This window comes from Pristis pectinata, chromosome 18 (genome assembly GCF_009764475.1).
Source record: "Pristis pectinata isolate sPriPec2 chromosome 18, sPriPec2.1.pri, whole genome shotgun sequence".
Taxonomy (NCBI): domain Eukaryota; kingdom Metazoa; phylum Chordata; class Chondrichthyes; order Rhinopristiformes; family Pristidae; genus Pristis; species Pristis pectinata.
This window is the reverse complement of record NC_067422.1, coordinates 24,644,276-24,668,078: the sequence shown is the minus strand read 5'-3', so window position 1 is coordinate 24,668,078 and position 23,803 is coordinate 24,644,276. Positions and strand designations below refer to the sequence as shown.

The 23,803-nt window shown below is 39.7% G+C and overlaps 1 protein-coding gene across 1 annotated transcript in view; it reads right to left on the bottom strand.

Annotated features, from left to right (window-relative positions):
* Positions 1-23,803, bottom strand: part of pik3r5 (phosphoinositide-3-kinase, regulatory subunit 5) — a 97,057-nt gene that overhangs the window by 32,992 nt on the left and 40,262 nt on the right. Inside the window, exons 4-8 of the mRNA XM_052033187.1 lie at positions 16,143-16,243; positions 12,349-12,417; positions 11,230-11,368; positions 3,785-3,854; positions 176-350 (exon numbers count right to left, since the gene is read on the bottom strand). Of these exons, the coding sequence (XP_051889147.1) occupies positions 176-350; positions 3,785-3,854; positions 11,230-11,368; positions 12,349-12,417; positions 16,143-16,243 (554 nt within the window). The remainder of the gene's footprint in view (positions 1-175; positions 351-3,784; positions 3,855-11,229; positions 11,369-12,348; positions 12,418-16,142; positions 16,244-23,803) is intronic.

Below are 23,803 nucleotides of genomic sequence, written 5' to 3'. Positions count from 1 at the left end.
TCTGCCTCACATTATTCTCTGACTGAATAGCATCCGGACTGAGTTATTGTGATCGTTTTATTTAAACTTAATAAAAATTCCACTGCTATTCTCAAGGGTATTATTTTTTAAAATCATCATCATCACATAATGGAATCATTTCACATTCATTCCTATTAACAGGAAGCTTCCTTACCTCAAGGGCACTTTGAATATCATTCAAGTTGTACTTAGCACCAAAAACTGCCTGGTACATGTGCTTAATCAGGGTGATATGAGAATCTCCCGGGGACTGACGCTTGCTGCTGATCTTCTGGGTGACTGATAGAAAGTCACTGGGTACTTCAGAGGAATTAAGCAGAAGGACTGTTCTGCAAGAGAGAGAAAGAAATAAAAAACACGTGTGAGGTCATGAGCACACATTCAATTGCCATTGCAACGAAGGATTTGAAGACAAAATTTGGGCAAGATGCCTTTATTTTTGACGTTAAATCTAGTTTGACTGGAAGCTGTTACATGAGAAAAAGTAACAAAACACCTGGACCTGCTGTCTGTGAGCTGGGTGTGACAAGGGGCTGAGCATTCTGACTGAATGGCCAGATTCTGCTCTAACTCCATCTACAAGTTTGCAGATGATACCACCTAGTGGCCATATCTCAAATAACAATGAGTCGGAGTACAGGAAGGAGATAGAGAGCTTAGTCAGCAAACAAGAGAGTTGGTCATTGACTTCAGGAAGGGGCACTGTGCACATGCTCCTGTCTACATCAATGGTGCTGCGGTCAAGAGGGTTGAGAGCTTCAAGTTCCTAGTAGTGACCATCACCAGTAGCCTGTTCTGTCCAACCACGTAGACACCACGGCCAAAAAAGCTGACCAACAGCTCTACTTCTTCGGGAGGCTAAAGAAATTTGGTATGTCCCCTTTGACACTCAATAATTTTTATTCATACACCATAGAAAGCATCCTATCTGGATGCATCACAGCTTGTTTTGGCAACTGCTCTGCCCGTGACCGCAAGAAACTGCAGAGAGTTGTGGACACAGCTCAGCACATCATGGAAACCAGCTTCTCCTCCATGGACTCTGTCTACACTTCTCGTTGCATCAGTAAAGCAGCCAGCATAATCAAAGACCCCACCCGGCCTGGACATTCTCCCTCCTCCCCTCTCCCTTCGGGCAGAAGATAGAAAAGCCTGAAAGCACATACCACCAGGCTCAAGGATAGCTTCTATCCTGCTGTTATAAGACTAATAAATGGTTCCCTAGTAGGATAAAATGGACTCTTAACCTCACAATCTACTTGTTATGACCTTGCACTTTATTGTCTACCTGCACTGCACTTTCTTTGCAGCTGTTAAACTTTATTCTGCATTCTGTATTGTTTTACCTTGTACTATCTCAATGCACTGTGTAATGAATTGATCTCTATGAACGATATGCAAGACAAGTTTTTCACTGTACCTCGGAACAAGTGACTACAATAAACCAATTCCAATTTCACCACTGAACTACTGTTTCAAATCCAGCTTAGCCCATTCACTCTGACTGCTAACATAAATAATTAAGGCAGTGTTAAACCAGATGCATCCATAGCAAGGCTCAACCCTGAGATGTTATACTCCAGATGTTGAAAGATTCAGACCAAACAAAACATTATGAAAATTTAAAACACAGTGATAAAGGAAGATTAATGTCTGACCTGAAACAGAGTCAGAGTCCTGAAGAGCTGAGTCTACTGCTTGAAGTAGCTGAGAAACCTTTTTTTCCATAAGAATAAAATTAAAGTTGGCAATCTTTTATTTAATTGCTGCTTTTTATCTGGCCTTTTTCCTCTGTGTTCTTGCATACTTGAATTAGCTGATGTTCTAAAGCTTTTGTAAGAAATGCACAGGCTGGAGATTCTGCAGTGTTAAGGTGTTGCTGTGTAGCGAGCTGCCATGGTGGAGCTGATGGGAGAGGTTAGGGTGGGGATGGTGTGGATTAAAGATGGGGAGGAATAAACAGAATCTGGAGTTGGGGTTCAGTAGGGAGTGCCAGAAGCAATGGGCATCAATAGGATCTGGGGTTGAGGGTGATCAGGTCTGGAAACTACTGTCAGAGAGGAATAGGGATTGGGATGGTTTCAGCAGGCCAATTGAATGTGGGTAAGAGTGTGTGAGCAATAGGATAAATAGGAGAAGCCTGCAGGACTCTGGCAGTGTGACGGTGGAGGAAAACCCTGAGAAAATGCTGAGAGTGCTGAGAAAAGTACTCAAGGGAAAGCTACCCTGAAGGTCGTTGGACACTACAGAATCCATGATAATTTCATTACATAATGTTGAGCAGCCTTTAACCAATGGTGAAAGAGGTCTCAACTCTCCCCTGCACATGATGTCAAAACACGTGTGACTTGTTTTTGCATCACTGTACTTGCTCAGAAATCTCTAAGTATTCCTGTATTATATACAGAGAGCCCAGACTGAATTCACTGAAGTACACTGCATACATAAGAACCAGTGATGCAGAAAGTACTGTAGCTCCTCCAAGGTATGAAACATTTGCTGGTGCTGTCAAATGAAGCTGGCTTAATAACATAACAACAGAAAACACTGGAGATACTCAGCAAGTCAGGCAGCATCTGTGGAGAGAGAAACAAAGTTAACATTTCAGGTCCATGACCATTCATCAGAACCAGATGAAAGGACCTTTTAGTAGACTGAAACATTAACTCTGTTTCTCTCTCCACAGATGCTGTCTGACCTACTGAGTATCTCCAGTATTTTCTACTTTTATTTCAGATATTCAGCAAATGCAATTTTTTTTTTACTTTTCAGTGCTATGATAAATGGCTTTCAGTATTTCCAGTCATTCCAGAAAGCACGTGGCTGGACTCAAGATAAAGTTCACCCATGCTATGCACAAAAACATTATTCTAAACATATCTGGTCTGTAATTTTTTTTGAAGCAAACAATGTATGATTAAGATTAAAAGGAAGCAACTGGAATTAAAATTTTACTCAATAAGTGAAACTGTATAAAGATCCACTGGAAAAGAATGTGTTTCAGATAAAGCCTCAAAGATTTCATTAATCAATGAATTGGGTTTGTGATTATAAAAGGTTGTATTTTTCAAATGCAGAGCAATGCAATTTTTTCAAACGATAAGTTATGCATTTAATAAGAAAAAATGCAACAGTGCCAGTAGATGGCAGAATTGAGACGAAAACATAGATAAAGACCTGAAGTTCTGATCATTGCTACATTTTTCTCCATAACTACAATGATCTTATTTGATCAGGGTCTCAACCTGAAACGGCAACCATCCCTCTGCCTTCATAGACGCTGCCTGACCAGCTGAGTCCCTCCAGCTGTTAACTTTTTGCTGCAGATTACAGCATCAGTAGTCACTCAGATCTCGATCCTATTTCTATTCTTTTCATACAACGTGCTTTGAGTGTTCCTTGGGAGGTTGTCCAGAGCAATGGAAAATTAAGTTTTTCATACTTAAAATTTGTGCACCCAAGTAGGTGATGTGTTATAATCAGATCTGCTTATAAGCCAGCATGTACACTGCTACCATCAACTTCCTGTGCACAATTATTGTATAGGGAAAGGAAAACACACTATCTAAAGCATGTATAGAAATCTGCAGTTATTTATCATGTCATGTTCTAAACATCCCACTAAACAGCTCCTCTCCCCTCAGTAGAACTTTCATTTGACAAGGCCGAAAATAAGGAATAACGTTGTCAGTTTGAAATACTCGGGTGAAGTGTTACATATACATAGACATTGAAAGTACTTCTTGAATCATTTGGTCCTTACATTGTTTTATTTTGAAGATTTTTGGTTGTTAATCCTTGTTCAGCTCTCACCAACCTCTGGAATGAGATTCCTAAAGGTGAAACAATCTAATTAATATGAGTCACACTGAAGAGGCAAATTAATCCTTCAAATAACAATCATTATCAATTAGAAAATAAATAACTTTGTTTTAGAAAGAATATATTAAAAACATGAAACTTCACATGTAGCAGTTCATTCTGAAGTATAAATTCTGGGAGATCAGTTCCTCCTGAACTGTGAAACAAATCAATCCCATTTCTAACACTTTTCCAGATTTGAAATACCACCAATATCACTTTTATTTATCAATCCCAAATAGAAAATATAAAAGGACCTTCTTCACTTGCGTAAACTCTAGTGAATACCAAGAAAATAAATCTTCCTGAAACTTCTTGGCAGTCCTAAGGACTATTTTGCAAAGTATTGCAGGATTTCAGTTTCAACCAGATGATTAAGGAGCAGTGTGTTGTATTCCCCAGGTCTTCTTAGACAGTCCTTCAGAATTGAGGATGACTTGCTTCCACACTGGTTTTGTGGGATTTGAGGTGGCTGTTGAGGGAATTGCAGTGTCTTGCACAGTTGGGCAGCCAATGGCTGATAGTTGTGAGAGGTCCACTCCTCCACCACTTACACAGGACTTCTGTGTGCTCCCGATGCATGGCCTCAAGGTTCTCAATAACATCCCAAATGCTCCTTCTCCAGTTTTTAGCAATCATCGGCCAGAGGTTCCAAGGAATGAGTGGGGACATTGCGTTTCTTGAAGAGGCTTTAAGCACAACCTCACATCTTTTCCTCTGTCTATCTGGTAATCTCCTTCCATGAAAGGCTAGAAATAGAGTGTACTTTTGGCATTCTGGTGTTGGCTATGTGAACAACATGGTCTATCTAAAGCTGCTGATTGAATGCAACCACAGCCTCAATGCATGGGGTGTTTAACTTCCTTTAGTAACGTTTAAATGACTCCAATTGGGTTGGTGACCCATAAAACTAAAGACTAAACACAGTATCATTATAGGGTATTTTGAACCTAGCCACTCAGAGATTATCAGAAAGGACAGCACGGAAGGAAGTGTTCTGTTGCAGGAAATAATTCAAAATTGTTTAAAAAGACTCCAAATTCCCCTGTAAAAGCACCATATTGTGTTCCCATTGATAAAGATTGTTCAGATACTCAGATTTCTATTGCTGGGAAATTTTCACTTCTGCTTCCCATTTTAAGTATTTAAATTAGGATAAGTAAGTTACTCTTTGGGGGTAAAATGAAGAAGAGATTTCAGTTTTTTGGAGTACATTCTGGTTGGGTCCAGACAATTCAGACTGCAACAGTCAGGGGGTGGGGAAGGCCAACCAGACTGCAGATACACATTGAACTCTTATTCATCAAATGTCCTCCAAACATTTCATGATAAACAAAAGAGTCCTTCATGATGCTACTCATGGTTGAAGTGAACAATATTGATTCATTCAAGGACCACTGGATAAGTAATTGAGGAAGAAGAGATGAATAGTTCTGGCGATGGGAATTAGACAAGGAAAGATGTGAGCAGGTCCACGTGGAGCATAATTGAGGAATGGAGCTTTTCAACCTGTTTGTTTGCTGTATTTTGTTTTATGTTGCTCTGTGTGCAACATAAATTCTGACAAACCTTCCAAGAGATCCAGTATCTAAAACTTAAAGTATGTAATACACTAAGAATTACGAAACTTAGGAAATTCATGATCATTGAATGGTGGGAAATAATTAATGCATTTTTACTCCATAATCATCATTGTTTGCACACATGCATACAAATTTTGCTGGAGAATTGTGAAAGTGAGGACCATAGAATTAACTCAAGTGATAGAGCGGAGTCGATCAAAGCCTCCTGTTACCCACATCAGACCAGAACAATAACACTGCCATCATTGGGAAAGCCCTTGAAAGACAAGGCTACTTACAGCTCTGTGAGCTCCAGTAATTTTAGATTAATGGGTGATAAAGCTCCACAGATTCTAACGATGTGCTCAAACATACTGCTGCCTTTAATGCCATAGGCATGGCTAAGAATGGGACCACTGTGCAGAGTTTCACAGATTATGCAAGTGATTTAGGTGAGATTTTGAAGAGTGCTCTTGTCCTCATAATCAGAACCCAAGGTTTATTGTCTGTGGAGCCCCACTGACCAGCCAGAGCAAAAATCCGCATTAGTTAATTTAATTCAACTCTAATGATTGAAATCAAACTATAAGTTTAAAACTGGTAAGTATAGAGGACAAATAAAAATACCATCAAAAGCAGTCTTTGCTGTATTAATTAAAAATCAACTGAACCAACATTAGTTTATAAACTCTAATCGGGTGTTGAGACAGAACATTCATTCTGTTCGACATAGGACTTGCAATTGCTAAGAATGTTCAGCAACCAGTTGAACTTGGATGTTGAAAAGTGAAACTAAAAACCTGAAGTTTTTGATAAACATAATCAATCTGAGGAAACTTTATCTGCATTTCACAATTGTGACACCTGGATAAAGCATGGGAAAGGAGACACAAACTGGTCAGAGGACCAGATGAGACAAATAGGGAATAAAGTCAATTTCAGAAATGGAAAGGATTAGACAGGGAGAAAAGTGCAATAGTCTAGAGTGTGTTTACAATACAAATGCCCAGAATTCAGTACATGAGTAGCTATACTGGATAACAGAAGAGCTCCAATAATAGACACTTAATATTCCTGACACAATAGAAGGATAAGGACAGTAAAAGCAGAGGGATTATGGTATCAGTATTGAATAAGAGCACTGCATCAGCAGTCAGAAGGTGAGATATACCTTAGGGTCCAAAGAGAAAAGGTTTAGCATTAAAATTAAGCAGCCATAAGGAGCTACTACTTTTCCTATCCCCTAGTACATATTTTATGCCACTCAAGCAAATAATTGAAAGAAGATAGTGGAGAAAATTTCCATGCAAGAACTTTCAAGTAACAATAATGGGATATTCAATTATCTTAATGTTAATTTGACAAGTAACAATGTAAAGGGCAAAGAGGAGGGAAGGAATTTATGAAAAATATGCTGGAAAATTTTCTTGATTCATAAACTTCCAACTCAACATGGAAGGAAGCAGTACTGGGTCTTGTTGCAAAAAGGAAATGGGCCAAGAAACAGGAATCATCAGGATAAGAGTAGCTTTGGAAAAGAGAAAGGAAACATTGAATGTGGAAATACTCAGCTGAAGAATGATTGGTTCCAGTATCTTGCGAGAAGATTTGGCCTCAGTAGAATGGAATCAAAGTTTGACAAATTCAACAGTAAATGTGCAGGTCCAAGACTACGACTAAGGAAATCCATTCAACGTTTCCCGGATGATTAAAGATATAATTATTATAGTAAAACAAAAAAAGGAAGACAAATTCCAGGCTCATTATTCAGTAGAGAACCAAACTGAATAGAGATAGTTAGTACGAGAACTAAAACAGGTAACAGGAGAATGTTTGAGAATAGATTTGTAGGCAATGTAAAAGGGAAACAACATGTCTTATAAAAACCATGTGAATAGTAAAGGTGTGATCACCCTTACTATTGTGAAGTCAGTGAGGGCTGATTGAAGATCTGAGAGGAAACCTTATTGAAACAAAGGGCATGACTGAGGTGCTAAAAATATGCACTTATTTTCCATTGGGGAGAATGCTGCAGCAGGAAAGTAAGTATAGAGAAGTTGGTTTGGATAAAAATTTGGAGGACTCACTGAAAAGGATGACAATATTCAAGGTAGGTTGGTCACCTAGTCCAAGTGGAATGTGCTGTTCACAAGATTCTAGCCATAAAAGTCGATGTGACTTTTCAGATTGGAGTGTAAAGGTGACCCCATGGGTCAGTGCTTTTACTTGACTTGTAAATGATTAATAATCTACACCTGGGGTTACGGAGAATGGTTTCAAAGCTAGCAGATGACACAAAACCTAAAAATGTTCTTAGTGCAGATGAGAATAACACTTGACTTCAGGAGGATATGGACAAACTGGCGAATGACCAGGTGTATAGCAAGTTAAGTTTAGCAGAGGGAAGGGTGAAGTGGTTGGAAGGATGGGGACAGGATATGGCAAGTCAAAGACCCCATGTATAAAAGGAGCAGGATTAGAGAGACCTGGTGTGTGCACCATCTTTGGAGGTGGCAGGCAACATCAAACAGGTTGCTATGAAAAAGCAAACACATTCTGCAGCTTTGCAAATAAATGAAAAAACAAAGAAGTTTTCCCAAATATTCATAAAACACACGAGACTCCTTCCAGAATATTTTGTCTTAGTCTGGGCATCTTGAATGAATGTCAAAGTGTGAGAGGTTGCAGAGGTAATACACTGCATTGGTACCAGGAATTTGGAGCTTCAGTAACTTAGGTTAGAAAAAGTGCAATTGTTCTCCTTAGATCAAAAAAAAGGTAAAGGTGTTTAAATCTTAATTGGATTTTGATTGAGCAAGTTAAAAGAACCTGTTCCCAGTGGCTGAAAGACAATAAGTAGTGGACATAGATTTAATGTTATTGGTTTATTATTGTCATGTGTGATACAGTGAAAAACTTAGTTTGCATGGCATCCAGGCAGATCATGCCATACGCAAGTACATCGAAGTTGAAAAAAGAAAACAGAATGCAGAATATAGTATTGAGGCTACAGAGGGAGTGCAATAGAGGAAAGCAAATAAAGTGCAAGGACTGGGACGAGGTAGATTGGGAGATCAAGAATTCATCTTTAGTGTATGAGAGGTCCATTCAAGAGCCTGATAACAGCGGGATATAAGCTGTCCTTGAGCCTGCCTGTACATGCTTTCAAGCTTTTGTATCTTCCGCCTGATGGGAGAGGGGCAAAGAGAGAATGACCAGACGGTAAGGTGATTACGTTGACTGCTTTCCAGAGGCAGCAGCAAATGTAGACAATGGAGGGGAGGTTTGTTTGCGTGATGGACTGGACTGCGTTCACAACTCTCTGCATTTTCTTGCAGTCTTGGACAGAGCAGTTGCCATACCAAGCTGCGATGCATCTGGATAGGAGAATCCAAAAGAACCAGAGGTGACATGACAAGCATTATTTTGGTAGGATGTTACAATGGTCTGAGATGCACTGCTTCAAGAGGTGCTAAAAATAGATTTAATAATAGCTTTTAAAAGTGAGCTGTGTGAAATCAAAAGCCTTCAGGGAAGTGGGGAAAAAGCTAAAGAGTGGGACTAATTGGAGGGCTCTTGCAGAGGCAAACTGGGCTGAAGCACTTCCTCTTCTGTATCATTCTGAGGTTCAATGATTCTTAGTAACTCACTTTTAAGGGAGCTAAACAAGGTGTGTCTGGGTCTGTGACAATGCAAAGTACATACAGCATATGGTCTTTTGAAAGCAGCAACTGATGCAACATTGTTTAGTTGAGGCAGACCAATACCCAAAGCATTTTGCATGAGTATAAAAAAACTAACCACAAGCACTTACTATATTTGTACAGGATGCTTTGTTTTTCTAAGAACACCTTTAAAATTCATGTTGTAAGCCACAGACCTCTGAATTGGTATTATACAGACATTTGAATGAGTTCATATTATATTATTTTCAATGGAAAAAAATATAACTTTTCTTGGTTTGACCACCTGAGGAAAGTTGGCCTGGATGAACACATTTTCCAGATACATGAGGAACACAACAAAAAACAAGACTTCCCAGTGGAAATCAACTCCTCAGCTTTCTTAGTTAATGAACAGTTTCAGAATTGATGCACTTGATGAAATAACAGGAGTTTAAGAGGCAAAACCAAAAACATGCTGGCCCACATAGCTGGTGTTTATGCTTCATCCAAACCTCATCTCATCTTCTTTCAGCTAAATCTGTCAGTGTAACCTTCTATTCCCTTTTCCTACCACCTACACCTCTCCAGCCTCCCTTTTAATGCATCCAAACTATTTGCCTCTGTGCGGTAGGGAGTTCACATTCTCACCACTTTTTGGGAAAGAAGCTTCTTCTAGATTTCCTTTATAATTTCTTGGTGATTATTTTATACTGATGGCCTCTAGTTACGCTTTTCCCACTTTTGGTAACATGTTTTCTGTCTACAGTCTGCTAAAACCTTTCACAAATATAAAGACCTCCACTGGATCTCCTTCCAGATTTCTTTCCTCAAGAGAAAATTCTTCAATGTCCACAAAGACGCATTAAATGGGTAAGGACTGGCAGGCCAATGGATGTTGCTTTATCAGGACACTTTGCTACAAAATTCTATTGTGCTCAAGGGCCAAGGATAAAAGAAGGCCTGGGCATCGTTTTAGTTTGGCTTGGGGCTTGTTGTGCGAGATATAATTATCTGCTGGGTTTGGGGGCAGGGGCGCAGGAGGAAGGTCGTTGCATTGGATGTGCTCACCATGAATACAATGGGGAGCTTGTGGGATTTCTGCCAGAGTTCCAGTGACCCAGATTCAATCCTGACCTTGGGTGCTGTCTGTATGGAGTTTGCAAGTTCTTCCTGTGGCCATGTGGGTTTCCTCCAGGTGCTCCAGTTTCCTCCCACATTCCTAGTGTAGGTGAGTGTTAGGAGAATCAATGGGCACGTGAGGGAGAATTGGTAACAGAGGAATATATAAGTTAAGATTGATGGGATTGCATAAACCCAATGGATTAAATGGCCTTCTATGTCACAATGAAATATGAATACTTAAAGCCCAATTCTATGAAGCTGGAATTCAGAGGCTCCTCAGGCAGCTCCATTTAACGTTTCACTGGATCAGCCCTCACATTCATGATGGGGGTTCACTTCTGATCAGTGATCCATTTCGTCTGCAGGTCTTGCTTGTCTGAGTGAATCTTATTCAGAGGGTGGTTCAGTGACACAGCCGGTCAAGCTGCTGCCTCACAGCTCCAGCAGCTGGGCTTTGATCCTAAATTCTGGTGCTGTCCCTGTGGAGTTTGAATATTCTCCCTGTGACTGCATCGGTTTCCTCCAGATGTTCCAGCTCCCTCCCACATCCCAAAGACATGCAGGTTGGTTGGTTCATTGGTTACTGTAAATTTCCCCTTGTGTGTTGCTGATTGTAAGAATGTGGGAACATGGGGAGAATAAAATGGAATTAGTGCAGGATTACAATGAATGGGAGCTTGATGACTGGCACATACTCAGTGGGCTGAAAGCCTTGTTTCTTCACTGTATGATTCTAAGTCCTTACTCTGTTTGGTTGGGTGTTGCTCAGCAAAATGCATGTCTGTATGCTTCCATGCATTGCATTATGGAGGATTGATAAAGGAAGTCATAAATCATGCAAGTAAATAACACACAATTAGCTGCCTGGTAAAATACAGTTGCATTGTCCATATTAATGTTGAGTTTTAAAATAGACATTCCTCAATCATTGTATGCTGTTTGTATAATATCTCAACTACTCAACAAGTATAATTTTTTTGATGGTAAGTTGTTCTTACCTGGTGCCTTCATTTCATCATTGATAAATGTTAGAAGGTCCTTGCAAACGTTACAGTAAGGTACAGGCCAAGTCAGGAGACTGTGGTAGATGCTATATGCATTGTTCAGCAGGTTAGATTCTGGAGGAAAAAATGGTGTCTGCAAACCACCAGACAGCAGAATAAGCAAATGTGAAAAGACTAATATACTATCAAACAATACTATTAAAACAGCAATACTACAAAGATGCATTTCACTGTGTATTTCGATGCACATGTGACTAATAAAGATAACTTATCTTAAAATGCATTTAATTAGAAGAATTACTTAATTTTCAGAATATCTTGTAAAAAATTCTTTTAAATTAATTGATTAATTTGTAATTTTGTATCATTCGAATGTAAAACTAACGTAATTCTTCAGTTGCTCTTCTTGATAGTCCATTCATATAGTATTTCAATGTAGTAAAATATATTGAGGGGACTTCACAGTGATGTGAACAGAGTCTGAATAATGATGGGGGGATGAAGTTGGATCAAAGGGAAGGTTTCTTGGAGGATCTGATGGAGGATCTTCTGATTGTAAAATTTTGGTGGTACGGTGGCACAGCTGGTGGAGCAGTTTGGAATGTGCACATTCTTCCCCCCTCCCCAGTGCTCCAGTTTCCTCCCACATCCAAAAATATACAGGTTAGTAGGTTTATTGACCATTGTTATTTCCCCCTAGTGTGTGGATGAGTGGTAGAATCTGGGGAGAATGTGGCGAGAAAAAAATTGGTTAGGGTAGGATTAGTATAAATGGATGCTTGATGGTCAGCAGAGACACAGAGGGCCAAAAGACCTGGTTACCTGCTGTCCTTCTCCATGACTCTATGGGGAGAGGTTGAAGAATTGGAGAAGGAATTCACTGAAAGCGCAGCCAAAAAGAATGAGAGAAAGGCTGCACAAGGAGATCAGAGGTAGCAGAAAATCTGTGGGTGGATATTTTCCAGAGAAGGAGCCAATTTAAGAAAAAATGAACAAAAACCAACACTCATGAAGAATTCCATTATTTTATAAATCACTCTAACTTCCTAAATTCTATAAAGTACTGTCACACAACACCAATCATCTTCTATGATGCATATCTTTAATACTCACTCTCAATGCAGAAGAATAAAACATTAAAGCCAGTGGCACCAATAAGTCATATTGACACATCTCTTGCACCTGCAAAACATTATTCATACATGTAAGACATTTTGCTATCATCAGAAGTGATTTACCATTTACTTATGCAATGTTATACAAACAAATGGGTACATAATACTTGTGGGTAAATTGACATTTATTTGTGTCTCAGTTGTTTGAAGGAAATTTTAGCTTTTTTAAGAAATATGAAGTGCCAAAAAAGGGTGTTGTGTGTTTGTGTTTGCCATGTCTTAAACAGGCAGGATGCAGGTTAATGTGCGCAATAAACCACAAAATGGGAGGAGGACTTCCTTGGTCTATTGTGAAGCTACATTCAGAAATTTACTACAATTGCAAATAGAAGAGAAATTAGCTGTAGCCAACAGTCAAACTTAGCTATATACCAATCCACCAAAGGTAAAAATAAAACAAATAAATTAGTAGGTCCTCATTCTAGTTACCTGTATCAATCAGACCTAAGAAAGAACCCTGAGAAGAGATTTTCTGCTTGTTTCCCACCTGGAAGTAGCACACAGTTATAGGGAATAGGTAAACATCCGCGTGTAGCACATGGAGTAATAATCAGATTGAAATGAATGGCCTGATTTGATGCTGTAAGTTCAATCTAAAATACACTTAAATATAAAATGTCAAAGTTCAGATTGAAAAACTAATGCCCTGAAATGGGATTGTACACATTTTTAGTGCACTAAGTATGTGCTAATGTTGTGCTCACGCTAAATCTGAAGTCACCAAGAGAAAACAACATCACAAAACCAGGGCATCCTTGCTCTGTTAAAAAGATCTCCACATGGTAGCCTGAGGTTGGATGGAGTGATGTGGACAGCAAACAGCGTGCTGGGATGGGGAATGGGAAGGGGGGGGGGGGATAATTTAGGATGGACAATGGGAAATTGGGGGGAAGATGGGAAGGGGAAACCTGAAGGCCCCCAGAGCCATGGAACAGCTGTGGTGGGAGGTGGGGGTTGGAGTGGGAGGGCAGATCAACTAGGGGGTGTTAGTGCCACAGTCAGGCTGGCTGGGTTAAGGGAGGAGGCAGGAGTCCCCATCAGCAGGAATCAGAATGGGATGAGTCAGGGACTGCGATCAGACCCCAGACTACACCTCAAATCATTGCCCCAACCCATTTCACTACTGTTATCACAACATATCCATTATTGTTCCACCTGCTAATTACAATGGCAGTTTAATCCAATTTCTGCCACTAAGTGCATAAAACATGCTCACACATTGATGACATCATTATGTGCGCAAGACCCAGCAGGGAAATGGCAGCAGGAAGTTTTGGTGAAACACACCAAGAAGTTCCGGATCCAATGTTGCAATGTCGGTGGTTTCACTGGGAAATGTGTAATTACAGCAAAACATGGCAAGAGTCATGCTTCACGTGCCATTAAAGCTTAATAATGAGTATAAATAGAGTCACGCTAATCCAAATTCTGGGCATAAGATCCTTATAATTCCTTAAACCAAGAATGTGTTTGTGATTTTTGACAACACTTTCTCATCCTTTGCTCCTCAAGTATTTATAATGCCAGTCTATTGTTTACTTATTTTTGCTTGCTGTATCTGCATATTAATTTCCAGTAATTCATGTACAAGGACACCGTGGTTCCTCTGAACACCAACAACTTCTGATCTCTTATCATCTAAAAATTATTTTACCTTTCCATGCTTTCCTGTCAAAGTGGATGGCCTCACGACTTTCCACATTATTTTCTGCCTGCCATGTCCTTGCCCATTCATGTAACCTTTCTATTTCCCCTTAAAAGCTGTCTTCATCCTCTTCGTGGCCCACATTTCCACCTAACTTTGTATCATCAGTAAAGTTGAGAAGTCTTCATCCCATCATCCAAAGGCATTGATATGGATTATGAATTATGGATTATGATTATGGATGCAGTACCAACTACAGTGGTATCTCACTAGTCATAGACTCCTAAACTGAAAATGAGCCACGTATTCCCTTAACCAATCCTTCATCCACTCCAGTACATTATTGTCAATACTTTGTGCTTTAACTTTGTTTAAACAAGGACTCTGAAAACTATTCCTCAATATTCACCAAATCACTTTCAATGTTGTTGTAGAATAACACATGCTCTGATTTTCTTGTTCTTACTTGTGTATCACTGGGAGAAGCTACCTACAGATGAAATTTGACAAACATTTGGGGAAGGTAATGTTTTACCTATTGTGGTTATGACTTCAACTAAAAACTACGAACCACTGAATGAAAGCATTCTGCGGTGAATCATTTACCAAGAATTTTCACACAGACCTAACAGGGAGACATACTTCGTTCAAAGCATTGTTTATAAATGAGCTGCAAATTTGCAACTGGTTTGCATTTTAAGATAATGGCACATTGGCATTGGTGCAGAATATCTGCCCCACAATACGTTCAAACATTCAGCAGGAAGTCAGGCTTTGGGTCAAATTTCAAACACTGGAAAAATATAGTTCTCTATTTCAATTATTTTCCAAACATATTATTCCGTAATTCTTAGGGTTTATTTGGTCTCAGTGATATGAAACCGTTTAGTCTGGGTTGTGGTGACATGAACAGAATACCATGTGAGGGTACAAAGGATTAAGGAACCATTTACATTGATAAGAGTTCACTGTGGATGTTGAGGAATTTAAATGTAAACAAAAATTGAACATCTGTGATAGTGACCATAAAAGTTACGAATTGTCCCAAAAAAACTCATCTGGTTCATTGACATCCTAAAAAAAAGAAATCAGCAGTCCTTAATTGGTAAAAATCCGGGCACTGACTTTTAATTTTTCTCTGAAATTGTCAGCATATCAGATTTTACACTGAAATACAAAGCAAGGAAAGACCATCAAATCTGTTGCTCCAGAAGAAACAAGAAATGGGAGGTGCATCTGTGAAGATGGACTAACATGTAAAGGTAACACCAACACCATCAGCAGCACCACCATCACCAGCATAAATGAGTGCACTGACAGCAGCAATGAGAATAGTTAACACCACATCACCAAAACAATGCACTAACTCACAGCAGGAGCAAGTCAACAAAATGAAGATGGGAATATTTTATTTCCAACAATTGGTTCATTTCTCAATTTTACAATGTTACAACATTTAACTTTCAGATGCTGGTAAATCATGATGTCTCTTGACAAAATCACCCAAAAGGACATTAGTTTCCATTGCAGGCTCTATCTACCACATCAAATTTGCCAGAATGGTTGTCCAATGTCAAGTATTGGATGAGCAGAAATTTCCCACATCTGAATATGGAAAGCAATTATTTTCCCTGTGACAGAGCTGTTCAATTAGTTTCTTAAATACATTCTTTTTTGTCTGTTGTTCTGGCAAAAGAGCCCCGGATTACTAATCACAGAATGTAGGTTAACCCTGATATTTTGATCAAATATTTCTCTCCAAATATCTTGGCCCAAATTGGCAAGAATCAAGAGAAAACATACTATGTAACTAATCTAAAAAATCATTTATAAACTTTTAATCCTCAGATTCAAGTCCCCAATGAAAAATTAAGCTCATGATGCCTAACATAATTTCTGGCAAAATACTGCCTGTGACACAGATTTGGAACATCAATTTTTGAAGATGCATGTGCACATAACGTCAAACTAACACTTAGTTTCATTTCTTGGTTAACACGTTATAAATTTCATATGTCAAATCTTTTAATTTCAGAGTTAGAAAATCCCCCAAAACCTCCTGAATATGGGTGCTTTATTATGCTTACCTCCTTAGTTTTGAGCAATATCTTTTCAATCAGGATTAAGAAGCTCTGGGGATCTCTGCTTACGAGTTCTTCCAGGCTCCAACGGTTCACACAGAGCCCAGCTGAAAAAGAAAACCAGGTTTATTCACCATTGTAAGAACAGGAATAACTCCTTGCATTGATTTGCTGGGATCAATTGTAACTTTCCTTTAGGATGGAAAAATGGAAGAAATTACATTGGTCACCTGTTTTGAACCCTGTTTGATTCTCATTTCCGGCAGCTTCAACATATAAACCAGGTTATCAAGATCCTGCCCATCCCCCACCTTCAGTTAACCTCTCTCAGTGATGGTCACCAGATAGGAAGATGCCAAAGTGGCCTCTTGTGCATTCCCAGTTTTAATGCTTCCACACTAATCACTGCACCTTCTGCTGTCTCAGCTCAGGAATCCCTAAATATCATTGCCTCTCTATCTCTTAAGACTCATTAAAACCTAGCTCCTTTATCAAATTTTGTTTTATTGAAATTTTATTCAAATGCAATTAATACTTTATACAAATACAAGTCAGGTGACACCACAGGACATTTACCTGTGCTAATATGTCTTGTGTTTGTTGCTTTATGCCCAAGAATAACACAGCCAATTTTAATGCCTGTTGAATTCTACTGGTTGACATCAGCTATTGCATGCAGACAAAGATTGAGCTTTGGACCATGTAACACTAATAGGACTGTCTTTCCTAAATATCAAAACTTCTCAGTTCACCATTCAAATAAAATTGCTTGATCAAATCAACAGACACAGCAGAACACAAACATACTAATAAGCACATTAATTTGGAACCACATAATGCTTCATCTTTTGGAAAACTGATGATTGTTGAGGAAACTACTTCTTTAGGATTGTTTATGGGAAAAATTCCTTTCGTCATGTGGTAATAGGAGAATGTAATGACTTGATGCATACTTTAAAAAAATTAATGCATTGCATATTTTAAAATATAACTGTGTTGAAAACTGTATTTCAACCCAGTTCCCATTTTCCACACAGATGGTCAAACGCAAACCAGTCATTACAGTGCTGAGTAATTAATGTAGTCCCAGAGTAGTCTTACTTACCATCAAGACACTAATTATAGACTTTATTACTGTAGGTTTAGAGCCAAATTTAAAATGTTTTTTGTCTTTTGGAATGCAATTTTAATGTTCTTAAGTGAAAATATTCATCGTGCTTATTGTTTCCCTCTACCAGTCTAACAATAACATTTGGCTTCATATTTAGAGGCAGAAGTTTTTTTCTAGTGAATCACCCATTCTGGTTAACTTGACTGGCTGAGAGTATATGTAAGGAATAAAATATATGATTCAATTTTCATAGTGCACTTCGGTATCCAAATTACTGTGGTAGAAAAAACATTTGTCTTATAATCAAAGACCAGTCCATTCTAATTATTGTCATTGGAATATTCCCTGTAGCAATGCAGAGATACACTCCAGTCAATCTGAGTAAAAGCAAAATCCTGCAAACAGTGGTGAAGTACTGATCAAATTAGTCACATGAGGGAAATATGTTGGTGCAGACACTAAGAGAACTTGCCTGTTCTTCTTCAAATGACTCCATATTAGCTCTTACGTCCACCTGAGCTATCATATGTCAGTTTAACATCTCATCCAAATGATGGCACCTCTGGCATATCAATACTCATCACTGTATTTAGGCTCATTGTCTTGGAGTGGAATGTGAACTCACAACCTCCCTACTCAAACTGTGTCTGTGCTACCACTGAGCCAAAGCAGCAACTTAAACCTTGTGCTATTGTGATAACAAGAAAATATATGAACAATACAAATTACTTGACCAAATTTGAAAAAGGAAATACCTTTTGGACTGAATAGGTTGTGGCTTTAGGTGTTACTGTTTATGCCATTAAAATTAGCCCTAACAAGTCTACTTTCTATGTAAATCAAATATTTTATTTTGTAAATTAACAAAGGATTAGTATTCCAGAAACATTTCTTGCTTTCTAACAGAACTTATATTTGTCGTTAACAGTACACTGCAGACATTGGCACTAAACCATTTATGTCTGTGCATGACAGAGAAGATACAGATAGTGAGAGATACTGCAGGGCCATATGTGTTCTTAGAAATGGAGAGGATGTCTAAATAAAAATAGAAATATGAATTAACAATGCATATAGCATTTGGTAAACGTGGCCTTTTATCACTGAAAATCAAAAAACATTTAGCAAACACAGCCTTTGTATCACTGATAATTAATATCATACATCACTTCAATGATGCAAATATGTGCATCTCATCCACTTATCAAGCTCCCCATCTTACACCCATTATCAGTGTGATTTAATCAGAATATAATGAATTCTTATTCACTGAGATACTTACAAAATATCATTCATTATCTGAAATACATCAACAGCAGAAAATCATATTAGTTAATTTAGTTGATGGAAAAGTATTGGCTTGTTTAATTTACACACTTTTTAACAACATTTTCAGATCACTATCTTTACTTTAACTGAATTAATGATAGATCATCAACATTGTTTGTGCATTGTAAATGGTAGTGTTCTAAAGGTGGCCACTGGTTTAGTGTCTGCCATATGTACATCTTCATGGCATCAGAGTCACGCAAAGGGGAAAATAAAGAGTGGCAGAGGGGCTATAGATAGTGAGAGATATTGCAGGGCCATATGCATTCTTAAAAATAGAGGCAAAGTGCCAAACAAGCTTGGGGAGAGACAAAAAGAAAATGTGAGTGTTAGATAATTAAAGCAAGACAGTCATTAACGTGAAATCAGAATGTTAAAGTATACTGTCAAATCAGTAAATGACAGGCCTCGAGACCACGAGATGTATTGGGCCGTGTCCCTTACTAAGAGATTCAATAACATTTAATGTAATGTTTTTTTCTTAAAAATGATGGCATCTTGCGAGGCTAAAAAGTGGAATTAGTGTTTGAAAAACATTAAATTTCTTTTGTTTGCATTTCACAAGATTTATACTACTTAAATTAGTTGCTCAGTGAGAACATTTTTTAATTCATGCTTCCAAACCAGCGCCATTATCTCACTGGAGAACACATGATCCATCATGAAAAACTATTGTCCTTTGTTTAGCTATACTTTCAACTTAACACAAGCTTTAAATTGTATTAGGTTATCAAATTCTGCAGGTCTTATTTTCATTTCCTCTCAGCTCCTACATGAGCTATTACAAGGCACAAAGAACATTAAGTGAGTAGCATGAATGAAACATATCCTTTTCATTTTTGTTAGTCTTGATTGATGCATTATACTATTCACTGTGAGAAACAGTGTGGTAAGATGCCATTTTGTATTCATGATAACTTTGTACATGGGGATTTCTTAACTTTGACCATGTTGTCTGAAAGTTGTGGGAAGCAGAGGCTAGGTATTTCCCTCAGATGACAGAAAGGGAAACCAGTGTGTCATCCTCATATTCCCTTTAGTTACAGTTTTACTGCCACTGAGTAAATGCCTGCTCATTGCCTGCAGAACAGGTAAACAGATAACTGAATGACATATATTTTCAAAATGTTCATTGGGGTGACTTTCAAGACCAGCCATGCTGAAGCCTGTTGAATGCATTATTTTAAGCCAATCTGTGACTGGTATAAAAGCAAACTTTTTTGAACATTCATCAATCCACAAAAACTTACCAGTATAAATATTGTAAACTTTATTCAATTGCAGGATAAATGGCTGCTTGTTCAGTTTGACACAAGAACAAAATGGAGTTAAATAGGCCAATGTAAAGCCTTCATCTCAAATCTTAGTTCTATAAAGGAGCAGGAGGTAGGTTAGAATCATTTAAAACTCAGGTTAGGCCCCATCTGTAACACTGAGGATTGCATTGTAGGAACCACAATCCTTAGTATGGGGGCAACACATGTTCAACATGGGCAATACTAATATACCCCAACATATAAAGGATAAAGATGGTGGTTTAACTGAGCTGTTTCAAACAATTTAAGAACCCCCTCTAATTCAGGAGTCAGGAACAGTTGGCATTACCCAGGCAGTTGAACACCAATGAGGATAACTAACACCACACCACACCACCATGGCTTTCCTTAGGCAGTTCAAGGGTGAAGTCACAAAGCAATCACAACACAAGGTGCAGTGCAAATCTAGAATACTTTCCCCAAAAGTCCCCTATTTCAAATTGAGGTTAGTGCTTCCTGGTTTTAAGCTTTTCAGAAAAATGGAGAGCAGATGGAGATACGATAAAGATCAGCTTTCTTCCAAGTGGTGACTCAGGTAGACAGGGTGGTGAAGAAGGTATACTGTTCACTTTCATTGGATGGGGTACTGAGTAAACTGGTAAATCAGTTTAGTATTGTCTCATATACCAAGGTACAGTGAAACACCTTGTTTTGCATGTCATCCACACAGATCATTTCATCACATCAGTGCAATGAGGTAGTCCAAGGGAAAAGCAATAACAGAACGCAGAATAAGGTGTTACAGTTACAGAGAAAGTGCAGTGCAGGCAGATAATAAGGTGCAAGGCCATGACAAGGTATATTGTGAGGTCAAGAGTCCATCTTATCGTACAAGGGGATCATTCAATAGTGTTATAAATGCAGGATAGAGGCTGTCCTTGAACCTGATGATACATGCTTTCAGGCTTTTGTATCTTCTGCCTGATGAGAGGGGGAAGAGCAGAGAATGTCGGGGTGGGTGGGTCTTTGATTACGTTGGCTGCTTTATCGAGGCAGTGAGAGTTGGGATGTCATGTTACAGCTGTGAGACTGCACCTGGAATAATGTCTGGTCGCCACACTCTCGGAAGGACTTGATTGAGCTGGAGAGGGTGCAGAAAAGATTCAAAGGGTGTTGCCAGGACTGGAGGGCTTGAGTTATAAGGAGAGAGTGGATAGGGTGGGATTATTTACTATAGAGCAAAGGAGGCTGAGGGGTGATCTTATAGAGGTTAATAAAATCAGGAGGGGTTTAGATAAGGTGGATTCTCACGGTCTTTTCCCCAGGATAGGGGAGTCTAAAACGAGGAGGCATATGCTGAAGGTGAGAGGGGAAAGATTTAAAGGGGACCTGAGAGGCAAGTTTTTCACACAGAGGATAGTGGGTTTATGGAATGAGCTGCCAGAGGAAGTGGTGGAGGTGGGTACAATTACAATGTTTAATAGGCATTAGGACAGGTACATGGATAGCAAAGGTTTAGAAGGACATGGGCCAAATGCTGGGAAGTGGGACTAGCTCAGGAAGACACCTTGGTCGGCATGGATGAGTTGGGCCAAAGGGCCTGTTTCCGTGCTGTATGACTCTATGACTCTAATGGAACAGGCTCAAGATTAGGCTGGGAAATCTGCCACTGAACCTGTGTCTGGTTAACCTGCCAGAGCTCAGTAAGCCAACTGGTGGAAAAGTTCTTCCAGACCAATACCTTCGACCACAAGTCCATCAGGCAGTGGTCAGCACGGAACATCCTGCAGGCACTGCAGGAGAAGGACTCAATGGATACTGTGGGGTGGTTCCCTGAGCAGACTGTCCAGACCATCTGGCAGAATGTCTCATCACCAGAACTCACCAACAAGCACCAAGACCTCGCTTGGCTGGCGGTGAGAGGGGCCCTGCCAGTCAGATCCTTCCTGTATGGTTGGAACCTCACTCCCAGCGCGCGCTGCCCCTGGGAGGACTGCGCTGGGGACGAGACGGTCACCCACCTCTTTGCGGGCTGTAGGTTTGCGAGGAGGGTGTGGCGAAAGATGCAAGGGTCCTTGTCACGGTTCATCCCCAGCAGCAGCATAACAGAGGATTCTCTGATCTACGGGCTGTTCCCGGGGACACACACAGAGACGGACATCAACTGCTGCTGGAAGGTCATCAACTCAATGAAAGACGCTCCTTGGTCTGCCTGAAACTTGTTGGTCTTCCAGCACTGCGAGATGTCTGTAGGGGAATGCTGCCGGCTGGCACATTCCAGGCTGCAGGAGTACGTGCTGAGGGACGCACTGAAGCTGGGCGCAGCCAACGCAACGTCTCCGTGGGGAAGGACTACAGTTTAGGGTTCTTCTGCCACTGGAGAGGGAGGGGCGGGGACAGGCGAGAAAGCCCCTAAATATTGTAAATACAGGACCGGGTAGTTTCCAGGGAGCCACACGTGTGACATCGGTGTTGTTTTCTATATAAAAAGGTAGCACTAATGAATGATCTGTACAAGAATGTAAAGGTTTGCACTGTTTTGTAATCGTATATAGTTTGTCTTTTATTATGAATAAAGTTTATTTTGTATAAAAAAAATGGGAAGAAACGTCCATGTAGAGAGGCAGAAGTGCAAGCAAAGTTCCTCTAAATTGAGTTGATTTTAATGTTTTTAATTGTTTATTAAACTACCATCAAGGGCTGGCTCCAGACAAGGCTGAGCTTTGAAGGCACATAGCCAGTTGACTCTGGTGGGTCTCTGGTCAGTGAACAATCCAGGTCATTAGGCACAGTAGAGTAGTGGTTAGCGTAACGCTATTACAGCGCCAGCGACCCGGGTTCAATTCCAGCCTCTGTCTGTACGTTCTCCCCATGACTGTGTGGGTTTCCTCCGAGTGCTCCAGTTTCCTCCCACATTCCAAAGGCGTACAGGTTAGGAGTTGTGGGCATGCTATGTTGGCGCTGGAAGCGTGGGGACACTTGCGAGCTGCCCCCAGAACACTCTACACAAAAGATGCATTTCACTGAGAGTTTCGATGCACATGTGACCAATAAAGATATCTTATCATTCCTCCTGATGTCTAAAGCATAACTAGAACCAACACCTCAGCACCAAGGGCACAGTGTGAAAAATTCTACCTGTTTTTGCTACAACCTATTTGTCACCACATGCAGGTCATTCACAATCAGCTTTGTACATTATGGATGAAATCCCAATAACAGAAAATGGCACATCTTAATCAGATTCATCTACCTCGGGAAAAGCTTTTCCTCCTGTTACAGTGCATTGCGAAGTGAATCAAAATTCAATGTCTATATTGACCTCATTCCAAAAGAGACAATCTTGGCAGCTTTGAATGAAAGCCGAGTTAATCTGTTCAGATGGGAATAGAACACAGGGATACAACAAAATAGAAGTAGAAGTCAGCCATCTGCTCTTCCATTCAATATGACCATGGCTGATCTACCCCAGGCCTCATCTTCTCTTCTGTGCCAGAGTCCCATAGCCCTGAATCTCCTGATCTTTCAGACATTGACCTACTTCTTCTTTAAATACCTCCAGTGATCAAGCCTCCACAACTTCCTTGGGTAGAGAATTCCAGAGATCCACCTCCCTCCGCCAGAAGAAATTCCAACATACCTTAGTTTTACATGACTGACCCCCTAATCTTGCAAGTATGTCCCCACATTTGAATGGAAACATCTCAATGTCTACCCTGTCAAACTCCCCGAGGAATTTTTTCTGATTCAATAAGATCTCAATTCATTCTTCTAAACTCCAAAGAATACAAATCCAACTTCTTTCATGGCTCATGATATGACAAACCTTTCATCCCAGGAATTTGCTTAATGAATCTCATTTAACTGCCTTCAATTTTCCAGGCGTGGCTTCACCAGTACCCAGTACAATTGTAACAATAGTTCCCTATTTCTAAACTCCAACCCCCTTACAATAAAGGCCAAGATGCCAT